This window comes from Quercus lobata, chromosome 2 (genome assembly GCF_001633185.2).
Source record: "Quercus lobata isolate SW786 chromosome 2, ValleyOak3.0 Primary Assembly, whole genome shotgun sequence".
Classification (NCBI taxonomy): domain Eukaryota; kingdom Viridiplantae; phylum Streptophyta; class Magnoliopsida; order Fagales; family Fagaceae; genus Quercus; species Quercus lobata.
Window position 1 is genome coordinate 34,612,592 of NC_044905.1, and position 13,963 is coordinate 34,626,554.

General features: G+C 32.7%; 1 protein-coding gene across 1 annotated transcript; it reads right to left on the reverse strand.

Moving 5' to 3' along the window:
• Positions 1 to 3,482: 3,482 nt before the first annotated feature.
• On the reverse strand, positions 3,483 to 6,612 carry LOC115968083 (GDSL esterase/lipase At1g29670-like; the record flags this gene model as incomplete). Its single annotated transcript, XM_031087293.1, has 5 exons — positions 3,483 to 3,664; positions 3,782 to 3,832; positions 5,042 to 5,294; positions 5,543 to 5,776; positions 6,250 to 6,612. Coding segments are annotated over 5 exons (1,083 nt in total), but the record flags the coding sequence as incomplete, so codon positions are not given.
• Between the last annotated feature and the right edge of the window lie 7,351 nt (positions 6,613 to 13,963).

Here is a 13,963-nt window from a genome sequence, read left to right on the forward strand (position 1 = left end):
TTGATGAGGAGGCTATGGACAAATACTTGGGACTCAAAATTGAATATAGCAGCCCTGAATAGCGACTTTGTTAGAGTTTTAAGTGTTTAATATCATTAGATTTCTTTTTATAGTTGCGCGAGGGATTTTTATGTCTATCAAACGGCTGTTAATTATCAAAAAAAATTAATTTGTTTAGAGTTTAGATAGTTGTTTCTATTACTTTTTCAATTTTATTTTTGAGGGAAATTTTAGGGAAGGAGAAAGTTTTGAGTTTTTCTTTTAATTATTTTTTATTTGAGAACAAATTTTATGAGGACTTTTTGGTTCTATAAAATTTTAATTATAGGGGAAAAAGGTCATTGAAGAAGATATGTTAGGGATAGAACATACCACATTTCATACCTTAAATGCAATTCCATTGCAATAAGTTCAAGAAGTATTATAAAAAAATATCTCGTCTTCTAAATGATTTTTTGATGAAAAATCACTAGTCTTGCAATCTTGTGCAACCGTTGTTAAACAATCCCTGAAGCTAATGTGGAAGTGGTAGAGGGCACAAGTTTAACGAAAAAAAGAAGAAGAAGAGGGAAAGTGATTTTATGTCACCTCAATAACAACCTCAACTTGTCGAGACTGTGAACTAGATTCTTTAAAGGCTCATTAAGTCATATGTTTCAGTCTAATATGTCATCTGAGGCCTATTCGTTGGACTATAAAGAGATTATAAGTTGGGAGAAAATGGGCTTTTGCCCTATTTTTTTAAAAAAATCTAGCATTTTGCCTCCTTTTCCAAACTAATTAGGGAAATACCCCTGTTTTGAAACTCGATTTTCTAAAAATTGAGTTTTAATTTTCTAAAAATCGATTTTTAGTTTAAAACTCGAATTTTGGACAATCGAGTTATAACAAATTGAAAATTAAAAAAAAAAAATTCTGGAGCCCTATAGTAACGTTTTAAGACCTTATAGTGGTGTTTTGGAACTCGAGCTCCATGAACTCGAGTTCCATGCAAGTTTTTTTACTTTTATTTTACTTAATTTACTTTTATTTTATTTAATTTTATTTTTTTTAAGTTTGATCGCTCCATACCTATAGTGACGTTTTAAGAATCCTATAGTGGTGTTTTGAAACTCGATTTTTGGACAATCGAGTTATAACAGGGACATTTCCCTAATTAGTTTGGGAAAGAGGGTAAAATGCTAGATTTGAAAAAAAAAAAAAAAAAAGCAGAGGCCAATTTTCTCCTTATAAGTTGACCTAAAAGATGTTTTTTAGAACAGATAAAACTATGTTTGCGTGCTTAGGGATTATAACCAAGATTCTTTCAATTTCATTGTATAAGAAGTATCAAAGTAGATGTAAAGATCAATTGGTGAAGAAGGTGAAGTCATAGTGCATACCACAAACTTGTTGCTGTAAAGAAAATATTCAAGAGGTTCTTGAAGTCGATCTAAGGTTCATGTTGTACCATGGTGAGTCATCTGTGAAGCATCCAAATAATTGAAGAATTATGAGGTTTTGAAGTAATGAAAGGTTTTTACTAAGTTGTCTACAGGTCAATATATTCTAAGAAAAGGTTATTCATGAGATTGTAAAACTTCTCTTAATTACAGTGGATTGTTTTGTTGGGACCTTGGAGTGTTCTCCATCAATTTTTCACATTGTCACTATATCACTGTCTCTTTAGAGATTAATTTTGTGTGATTGGTGATGCCTTATTTTACATGTCTAAATTATTTACATGTGAATTAGAAATTGACATAATTGGATTAATTAAACAACTTGGTTAATTCACCTTTAAATCAACTAGAGTCTAAAACTTAGCAAATGCTAATGAGAGAGGATAGAGTTTGGGGAGAAATGAGAATAAAAGAAAGAGAGAAATCACCCTTTGTTTTGAAAAAATTTGCCTAGCCCAATGCAAGTGCTCTATGGAAAATTATACACCTAAACCGTTTTATGATCCAATCTAAAACACAAAATTTTGCCACCCAAATCCCATTCCATTCTCAAAACTTTCTCTTCCATTTATCTTCTTCTCAGGAGTTAAACCTCTCTCTCTCTCTCTCTCTCTCTCTCTCTCTCTCTCTCTCTCTCTCTCTCTCTCTCTCTCTCTCTCTCTCTCTCTCTATAGATTATAGCCACCAACCAGTCTTAGGCCAATCACTACTATGTACAATAAGGTAATTAGGTAAATCTCTTTTGTCTCTTAAAAAAAATGTTTGGAGTTTGAGGGCATATCTAATGTGGAAATTGTTACTTAAGAGTTTATCTTTGGCCATTGGGTGCATCTCTCTTTGTTTGGAAACCATACAAGTATAAAGATCCAGAACTAGCAACCGAGAACAAGGGAAGAGGATGAAAAACCTAAAATTACAAGCATAGTTGTCAGTATTGTATGATACACAATATGTATTGTACGATACGTATTGTATCGTGTGTAAAAAGTTATGTATCGTATCGGCGTATCGTAAGTTCTCATGAATCATACAATATAGTATGCGTATCGTATGAATTGTATTGTATCGTAAAATCATACGTATCGTAAGTTCTCATGAATCATACAATACAGTGTGTATATCGTATGAATCGTATCGTATCGTAAAATCGTATGTATCGTACGATACATAGACAAATGCTTTAAAATAAGATTTTTTTTGTTAAAATTTGTACTTTTATTTGAATCTAACAAATTGTTAAACTTGTTTTTAACACACAATTATTAGTTTACTTAATTTTGCCTACTAAAATAACATATTTATAAGTTTTTTTCCCCTCTCTCTTACAATTGGACTACACAGTACACACTTACCTTTCACTTTAATATTAAATTTTTTTAAAATTTTTATTTTTTATTTTTATCGTTATTGTTACAAGTCCAAGAAACTAGAATGCCAAAAAAAAACTATAAAAAAATTATTAAAATAAAAAGAACAATAAGAGATAGTAAATGTTAATGACGAATGACGATGAAGAAAATTTTAATAAAGAAATAAATTTGCAAAATTATAAACATGATGATAGCGTAGACTTAGATGGAGTTGACTAGGTAATTTGATGAATATGATGAAAATAAATTATTATTTTTGGGTCATTTGTAATATATTATCACTTTTGAATTTAAGTAATTTGAATATGTATGTTATGAACAAATGCTAGTTTGATTTATTTAGTTAGCTTATTAAATATTATTACATAAGTGATGAATAAATTAGTTATTAGTTAAATATATTCAAAATTTATAATGAATATACTATTTATATATGTATATTTATAATTTTTTATAAATTTTATTAAGTGTTTATGTATATTACGATACACGATACGATACAATACACGATACAAAAAAAATAAAAAATTGATTCACGATTTGATTCACGTTTTGACAACTATGATTACAGGTCACTGAAGCACAGCCTATATATTGTAGTGAACCACTATAGGTTTCTAATCCAGGAACTTGGAACCTAGACTAGCCAACACAGAAGAAGAAAAGGAGCTTAAAGTTCTGCAAGTTGTTTAACATTTATGGGATAAACCTCACTTCCAAGATTAGAAGCGTAGGCCTTAGTTGCTATTTGAATATTCACAGCTTCAGATGGATGTAAGCCATCAAAGTACACGTGAGAATTCCTGTCTGCACACACTTGCCCACCTCTTTCACATGAAACTCCAGTTCCACCTGCAATCATTTGATGCACTTATGCATTAAAGAACTTTCATTCAATGAAACTTGCAGAAAAATAGAACCTTCATAAATCAATCAGCCAAAAAGAAGAGAGCGAGAGAGAGGTAGAACCTTGCTCTGCTGACTTCACTTCACAACAAGCATTGGTTGTGTCGCTGAAGCCTGTAATCAATGAAATGGAATTAGTACAAATGCTTCCAATTGATGAGGTAAATGACATGGGTTTGAAATAGTTCTAGATAATTTGCAGTGTGATGGCTTCAAGGATCTTGCAAACCAAATGAAATTAGAGCCAAATTCATTTGAATAAAATGTAAAGTGCGATCTATGCATGCGACAAACAAGGTCATGCTTATAATGTAACGCAATGGAGACGTTACATTATAAATTTGTAAGTACACATGTACAGACGTTCCGTACACAATGGAGACATTCTTGTTAATTACAATACATGTACACAGGCTTTTTTTTTAATATTCATTTTGCCTACCTTCTCTTTATTGCTTTGTTTGATTGTATCCTCTCTCTTCTCCTCTTATTTTCGTGATTGTTATCCTTAAAAATCATGGGAGTACACCAAGACAATTGAATACAAATTTTCTACTTTATATAGTGACTAATTTTATTATAAATATTAAAATATGTTTCTAATATTATGACATATTTAACTATATAAAATGGGTCCAAATTATACTTTTTTTTTTAATGTAGATCTTTATGAGATCCACGGCTAGAAAGACACCACTATCCATATATTTCTATTTTTTTTGTAGAAAAAATAGTACAAGTTATTTTAGACCGAAGATATATATATATATATATATTTTTTTTTTTGTTCATTTCAGTCGTTTAAGTTTCAGATTTGTTCGATTAAGGCCCTTTAGTTAACTTTTGTTAAAATTTTTTGAAAAAAAAAAATCTGAAAAGTATTTTTCAATCATTAGTTGAATTTTTTTAATTTAAAAAATTGAAGTAAAATTTTAAAATTTGAAAAATTAATCACAATATAAAACAAAAGTTGATGGAAAAGCCTTAATTGAATAAACTTGAAGAAATAGAAATGAATAAAAGCAAAGTTAGAGGACTAAACTAAAATATGAAGAAACTTAGATGGTCAATTTTGTATTTGTAGCCTATATAATATTTAGAAAAATTGTAATATAGCCTAACTTAAAAAGTTATAAACATAGGAGAGTTCATGGTAAGCAGCCTAACCCTCAATTTTTATTAGAGAGGCTAATTTCTAAACTTGAACTTATGACCTATCGCTTTTTGGGAAAGGCACTTGCGATCGTACCAAGACCCGACCTCTTGTAATATAGCCTAATTTGTGAATACAATTATATTATGTAAAGAAGGAATAGTGTTTACCTTTGGAGTTTGGATTGTCAATGATATCCTTTACAATATCATATGTGTTGACAACAACAAAATTGGAACCAGGCATTCGAAGCTTTATGTCTTCCACCAGAGACTTCAAGTGAATGTTGTAGACAGCAGCCGCTACGTTCAAAGCTTGTGAGCAGGGACCGCAGTTAGGCTGGTTCAAATTAACCATTGGACTGGACCCAATTGGATATGTTGTTGTAAGAACAAATTTCCGAGCTCCCAAATTGTACAAATTCTGTATCAATGAAAAAAATTCATGGTTCATCAATTACAAAATTTACTGATAAAGTAAAATGTCCAAGATGAAACAGTCTTAATTCATTCCAAGATACAAAATTTGTTACAAGAAAATAGAGTTTGTTGATACTTTTCTTATTTAACAAACAAGAAGATTTTGTAACGAGGTCACAGCTTTAATTAACCCTATTCTGAGATATATAGAAGTCTCTAGCTTACTATATACTTGATTTAAAAAGTCTATACCTCGAGTTGCTTAGATAGAGAGGATATGAGATAGCTAGTGAAGTGTTCAAGACCAACTGTGAGGAAGGTTTTCCTCAAGAAATAGTTGAAAACGTAATCGTTCCCACCAATTCCAATGACAAATATGTAGTTGGGGAGAGATTCACTGCTTTTGCACCGCAGCTGAGCTTCTAAATCTGGCAGGGTCACCTCCTCAAAATTCTTGATTTGTTGATTCATACTAGTCGCATTGCCCTGAAATGCAATTCCATGTATGTTAGCTTCAATTAGTTATTATTTGCATTTTGTTAGTCTATCAGCTCTTTGTTTTTGGAAAAATTAACAGTGTAATCCTTGCTTCTTTCCCTTTTCTTTTATTTATTTTTCCTTAAATGAACGAGGACATTGATATATAATACTTGTAATACTTGTATTGTTTAAACAATACATAATATTTTTACAACAAATTCTAAATAATAAGTTCTTACCCGCTATTATTAGTTGATAATAAAATAATTTCAATAATAAAAAAGTGTATTTATATAAAAAGAGATGGATCTGACAAAAACACGTGAACCTTGATAATGGAGGAAGAGAAACGGACTTCAAGCTTGATGAGGAGAAAAAAACAGAAAGGGAAGGAGAGAGAGAGAGAAGTAGAGAACATTCAATGATGATAAGAATGATGATAATGATAAAAAGTAAAAAGAAGAATGGTTTTGGCTTACCGCAACTGAACCGGTATCATCTAATATACCTGCAGAACCAGAGGCATGGTTGACCCCCTCAACAATTCTACTTCCCTTGGTTGCTGGGTCCATAAATGGAGGTATTAAGGAAGGAAGCTTAAGCTGTTCACCAAGAAGGTCCACCACATTTTTCCCATTTGTGAATCTCCCAGATGAACCGTTAGGAAAATCTATTCCATAAGGCAAATAGTCAGCCTTAGACTTTGTATCCAAGAAGTTGTTGTTCCCATTGTCCACTAGAGAGCTTCCAAACACAAACATCCCTTTGATCTCACCATCTCTAAGATTCTCTGATGATGAGAACCTACAAAGAGACTTGCATCGATGGGTAAAACAAGCAAGGATAAGGAGATACAAGTTTCAATTGTGTTTTCACAGTCATGGTTGTAAATATGGCTTTGCTTTGTCTTTTCCGTGGGTATCTGTTGAGGTGACACGGTTTGGGATGGCTTATTTTGGTTGGGGATGGAATGGCCAATTTATATAGAAGAATGATGGCTTATTTTGGTTGAGGTGACACGGTTTGGGATGGCTTATTTTGGTTCTTATGTTCTAACTGACATGACATAAGAACCATACCAAATACTTCAATATAATTGATGACAAGTCAGTTTGTAAAGTTATGTAATAAAAATAGTAGTATTTCTAGCAATACTCATTTCTGAGTCATATATAAGACTAAATTATAAGTTATACCCTCTAATTATAACTTTTTATATTCAATTATTCCATTATTTTTTAGTATTTTGAATTATTTTTTTAATTGATGATACACGGCCAAAATGGGCATTTGCCTTGTTAGGGTACCTTTTCTTTTACACCTAATTTTATTTGAGTACTACCTATTTATTTTCAAATGCCACTAATAAGTTATTGGATTTTCCCAAATATTTTTTGCTCTATTATTATGTTAATCACAAATGTTTCATATCCCATTATCTAAATTGGATCATGATATAAACTATTACAAAAGTCCAAAAACTCATATTTTATCCAATTTTATTACCATTGTTTAGCTAAACCCAAAATCGGCCCTATAAACCCAATACACACATCTTATTCTATTTAAAACCCAAGAATACTTATATTTGGAAATATTTGAAAAGCCTATGATTCAAGTCCATAGCAAAACAATTTTATTAACGGAATTCAAATCCATAATGAAAGCCCATGATTTAAACCCATGACAATTTATTTATCAAAAACCCAATTCACATTAACAATATCAAAGCCTAATTCTCATTGGTAACATCAAAATCCAATTTTCATTGGCAATATTAAAACCCAATTCTCATTGGCAATATTAAAACCCAGTTCTTGTTGGTAATATTTAAAACCCAATTCTCGTTGGCAATATCAAAGCCTAATTCTCATTGGCAATATCAAAAGTCCAACATACGTTGGCACTATTAAAAGCCCATGCTAATTACTTGGCACTATTGTATCAAAAGCCCAAGGTTATTAATACTTGGCAAAATACTATATCATAATTGTTTCACTTAAAAGTCCAATAATGAACAATACTTTAGATTCTTAAACCTATTACTATAATATTACAAGCTCATGAAATTTATGAATTATCTATTCTCAAAACCCATGGCAATCTTCTTATAAAAGCCCATGGAAAGCCCCTTTCCCTCTCCCTTGTGTGTGTGTGTGTTTGTTTATTTCTCAAAAAAAAAAAAAAATTGCCCATGGAAAGTTATGATTATTTATCTAAGACCCATGACATTTATTTATTTCATATCATATTATAAACTCATGTTCACTATCTATCTTACATCACAACATTCATAATATTTATTTCCAAAATTATCCTACATGCCCATTATGATTATCTATAGAAAAACTCATGAGAATATCATATTATTTCATTATAGTGGATATTGCCTCTATTTAAAACCCATGGTAAATATTATTCTCAAGAAAATATTGGAGGTCATTATTTAAAAAGCCCCAAAGAAAATATCATTTACAAAGTAATCCTTAGCAAAAATTATGAGAAACTATACAAGTTGTTATTTAAAGCCCATGGAAATTAATACCCAAAACCTATCATAAATATTTATTAAAACTCATGGATTCATTTTATTTTTACTAACAACTAAAGCCCATGTGGAATAAAAAATCCATGGCAATATATGGTAGCTTGGTCCATTTTGTAGGGCTCACAATGAGAAAGCAAAAGGATAGGCCCAAGTGGAGAGAACCACCAAGTTAGAGGCCCACCAAAATACATAGCCCTCATGGCCAAGCCCAACATAAAATCTCAGCCAAAACAGCCCATGTGTGCAAACTAACCCCGCTAGAGAACTTCATTTAGTTCTGCCTTCCTCTGGAGGTCACCTCAAGAAGCAACCAAGCTCCCAAACCAAATTAGGAGCTAGCCACCTGTCCCACTACCAACTCTGACGTGAACAATACCAAAGGCTGAAACCTAAAGGCTAATGGGCAATAAATACCCTTATTACTAAAAATGTATGTAATTGGTTCCTGAACCAAGCTCATGAATCCTAAAGGGAAAAATTTAGGAACATGTGGTTTGGAGGGCATAAAAGGATCTCCAGTGGAACCCTCTAAAATGGACTTAAACTTTGACACATTCAAATCTCAGTTGCAGCACTAGGATTCTTTCTTAATACTTGCCTTAATCTCATTGGCTGAACACAATCTCAGCAAGCTTAGCATTTAATGCAAAATTACCTCAAATACTACCCATGTGTGACATTGCCCAAAGAAGCAAAACAGCCCCAAAAGTAAATCTCCCATTTTTAGGCAAATCCAGATTATTAATTCAGCTGCCCTGCTCCCCTGAATCAAACCTACGTTTCTTTTGGATTTTAGCTAATTAATGCTTCTCTAAACTCCATTATAAAAGCATAAGCACCTCAGCCCACAAACAGACAACTACTCCCTCTAAAACTTTCTGATTTGTTGGCCATTTTGCTTGTAATTCAACTCTCCTCAAGCCCACTACTCACTAAAGCCTTAACCTTAATATTAATTTCATCCCACTCACTCAAAATAGCTCACATTACCTTATTCATGCCTTATGCACACATACTCACCAAAATCTTAGTTTAATACTTGTTGCACTGAGCTGGGATCTCTCTCTCCCTTCATACCATGCCAAATAACTCATTTTTCATCACTCTGCAGTCACTAATATTTACTTATTGTTTTACTATGGGAGGCTATAATGTATTTAAGACTTTTTGGAATTTTTTCTTCATATTAATGTAATGATGGTTGAGAGTACTGTGGACCCTATTGAACAAAATACACAAGAATTTCCTGAAGTTAATACTTTATTAAATTTATTTAATAATTGACTATAAATTACCCTACTACTAAAGGACTGATTTGAACTTTAATGCTATAAAATGACTAATAATATAACAAACTAACAATGATAACGTGTTTATTGGGCTTTATTGTTGTCTTCTTGTCAGGGTGCAGCCTCTATCTCTTGCTTGGGTTGGCTTACACGACACCGAAAGCCTTTAGGCTTTATTACAAAAGTCCATTGTCGAGTTTCGGCTTGGCTACCCCATATTCTATTCGGGAACATCAAAATTTTACCCTCAATTAAAAAATGTAGAAAAATGCTCATATTCTAAAACTATCTAGTAAAATGCCCCTATTTTGAAATTCGATTTTTAGAAAGTTGAGTTACAATTAAAAAATCGATTTGATGAAAATTGAGTAATGTGAGAAATTTTACATGGAACTCGAGTTCCTTCAATGGAGTTTTACAAATTGAGTTTTATATTGAAACTTGATTTTTAGAAAATCGAGTTTCAAAACAGGGACATATCACTAGATAGTTTCAGAACAAGGTAATTTTGTTGGAACTTTTGGGCGAAATGGGTATTTTGCCATTTTTGCCTAGAAATTGGTGATCATCGTGCGTGTGCATTAAAAAAAAAAAAAAAAAAAAAGAGAAATAAGGGAATAAGATCCAATTATTTTGCACTAAGTTCAAAAAAAATTTGGTTTAATTAATCTTATTCCATTTACTGAACTTGTCCCTAACCATTTTTTTTTTATAACTGAACGAAGACTTGATCACTTCCTAATTCCTATAAATCATATAAAATATACAAATTGTAACCCTTCTAGGTATCAAATGTATCATGTGCAGTTCTAAATAAGTTAGATCTAATAAACCATTGTAGAAAACACCCGCACGTTGTGACATGTGTTAATGGATTGCTTCACATAATAACTTCATGCAAAATAGACATCCGTACTAATTTGATAGTACAGACACAAATAACCTAAATTGGGTATGGCTTGTGTCCAATGGAAGTTTCCAATGGACACGTGTCCGAATCCAGACGTGTCCACCTAAATTTACCACAATCTCAGGCTAGAATTATGATTTTAGACAACCTTAATTACCTCGTGTGTGTGTGTGTGTGCGCTAGCTAGTACAACTACAATCACATGGTCGACATGTTTATTATTGCACTTCATTGTTGATTGTATTATAGGCTCATCTAATGGTTGCCTGTAATTAACAAGGCCTTTAAATGAAAGGGGACAAAGCTTAAACCATTGCATTGAAGCGGATTTGGGTCTCTTGTGGAACAAAATAACGAAGTGGTGCTGGTGAAATAACCATTTGGGAATAGAATTTAAGTATTACAAAATACAAAAAAAGCTTAATAAAATAATTATTCCTATGCATATATTTTTGGTAATAATATATATATATATATATATGAATAGAACCATAATTTATATTACACAATCTGGTATATCATAATATGATAATGTAATGGAATCATATTGGATTCAAATCATATTGTTCTCGAAAACCTTGGCTGGCTATTGCAACTTCATAATGGGTCAGCTTTGATAGGACTGAAAGTGAGCATCTTTTGTATGTGTTTAATTTTCAAGAGTTTTCTTTGTTAAACAATCTGAATCTTTTTTTTTTCTTTTTCTTTTTTTTGAAAAGGATCTGAATCTAATTTAATTCTCCCTTTTTTTTTGTTATTACTTTTTTTGGTAGAGAAAACGATAATAGATTTTATTAATTAAGAAACATGATATACAATGGGAAAGAGAAAGAAGGACATATGACCCCCTTTTTCTCTTTTGCAACACTAGCATACGCTAGAGTAGCACGATTACATCATAAACAAAGAAAGAAAAGAAACAAAGAAACAAAGAAAAAAAAATTCAAAAACCAAACTACTATAAGAAAAATGAGTCTTCTCTTGAATGCCCAAAAAACCTGAAAAACTGCCAAACAACATCTTCTTGATATACATGGACATAAAAAAGAAGAGGTTTTTTTTTTTTTTTTTTTTTTTTTTTTTTTTTTTTAATGCCCGGCATGGCTGCCTTACAACCTCCATCGATCCCATAGTTGACACAACACCTTGCTCATTCTCCACAATTCTATGTTTCTTTTTTTTCATAACACCCGTAGCCTCCTTAATCAAAATTTTTTGCTAGCTTCCTTTTATGCCCTGGTTCCACATCAACAATTGAAGAATTAATAAGAATCTAAGATCTTGTGGTAAGCCTCTTCCAATTCTTCATTGTTTTCGGGCTTCCAATTGTAGACTCCTCCACGGACTCAACTTTTTTGGGGCTATACAAAGATTGACTCACACCTTTATCTTGATTGTCACTTCTTTTGGGCCGGCCCTTACCAGTATTCTTGTTTCCTTGCACGTTACCACAACCAACCTTAAAACCTATCTCTGATCCCTTAAAACCCTGTGGAGATATTTGCTCACCTTGTTTCCCCATTAAGTCACAATTGAGGATGACAATATCCTCATCCATGACTACCACCTCAATCAAATTAGAGGAAATCACGCTATCAATTGGAGTCACTTTTGAATTTGAAAAATATGAATCAATTTGATGGTGTCATTGTGGTTCATTCCCTTGATTCTTGGCCTCCACATTTATGGGTTTTGATGGTTCAATAACTGGTCCCACCATGATTATAGAGTCAGGCAGTAACGCACTTGAAGAGGATATTATTGAATCTTTATGAAATAAATGCTGTTGCGCAATTGTCGGGCTTTCCATTCCAATTTCCTAAAACTTCGCCATTTCCTTATTTGTATTCATGCTCCGTTTAGGCCTAGCTGTCATCGGCGCAATATCAGTTTGGACGTTCGGCTCTCCTTGTCGATGTGGGCTTTGCTGGTCAGTTCTTGAAGTCTCTGCTTTGCCCCAAAATCCTGCTTTCATCCATTCCCCGTATGGCCTGTCTTCGGTATCATGTGTACTCACTTTTCGACATTCCTTTAATTCATGCCCAATTCTTCCACAAGTGAAACACCACCCTACCAACTGCTCATATCGAAACACAACTCAGACTTCATCTCCCTCTGGGCTAACAACCGGTCCCCCCCCCCCTCCGTAGAGGTTTGTCCAACGGAATCTCAAATTTATATGTAGTAAAATTATAGTATTATAAAATCTTTAGCTTCACTCTTTTTGGATTGGACCACAAGCACTAAACAATTTGTCAATGGAATTGTAGGGATCTGCGTAGTTAGCGGTTACAGCCACAAGCCTAGCTCATTTATTGAGGTTTTGAAGTTACAGAGCTACTTCATCATCTTTCAAGATGAGTAAGTAGGACATTTTCTATTTTTGGCACAGCTAGGGAGTGGACCACAAATATCAATATGTTATTATTAGCAAAATCTTAAGGTAGGACATACAACACATATTTCTTTCTTCTTATCATACTGTCAATTTATCATGCTTTACGAACGTAAATCAGACACTTGAAAGTCGAAAGGTGCTTAATTTGGAACTTCTTAATGTAAAGAGTAATTAATAATGCCCCAAAAAACAAGCAAGAGGGAGACAGAGTGGCACTTTCAGGCCCCAGATAATTTCCTACAACTCGAGGTCTATAGAGAGTAGAGACAAGACAAGTGATACCCATACCCATACGTATAGGCAATGGGCAGGGAGGTAGGTTTTATAGCCAAATCATTGGCCAAAATAGGCATTTGTCCCTTTCGTCCAAAACAAGTAGTAAAATGTCTCTGTTTTGAAACTATTTAGCCATATGCTCTTGTTTTAAACTTAATTTTCTAAAAATCGAGTTTCAATGAAAAACTCAATTTTTAGAAAATCGAGTTATGGGAAAAAAACCTTATTAAAAAAAAAAAAAAAAAATTACGTGGAACTCGAGTTCCATGTAACATTTTGTAAGTAACTTGATTTTCATTAAATCGAGTTTTTCATTGAAACTCAATTTTTTTTTAAATTGAGTTTCAAAAACAGGGGCATTTTGGTAGATAGTTTCAAAATAGGAGCATTTTGCTACCTGTTTTGGGTGAAAATGGGAAATATCCTATGCAAATACCAAGTCCAACCATAAGCAAAAATTGAACCAGGTAGCGGTCCCATGACTTCCCATTTTGGCCGCACCTATCCTGTGCAAATACCAAGTCCAACCACAAGCAAAAATTAAACCAGGTAGCAGTCCCATGACTTCCCAAAGAAATAGATTGTAATTTTTGGGGGGGGGGGGGGGGGGGGGGGCGCTGAAGATGTTGGAAATCAAAGACTCTAATGCCTAGATTATATGATTTTCCAAAAAATGGCAAATCAAAATCTCAAAACCAAATTAAAAGTCTAAAAGACGAATACATGTATAAACTGAACACAACCTCTCTAACCATTCACAACAATTAGAAAC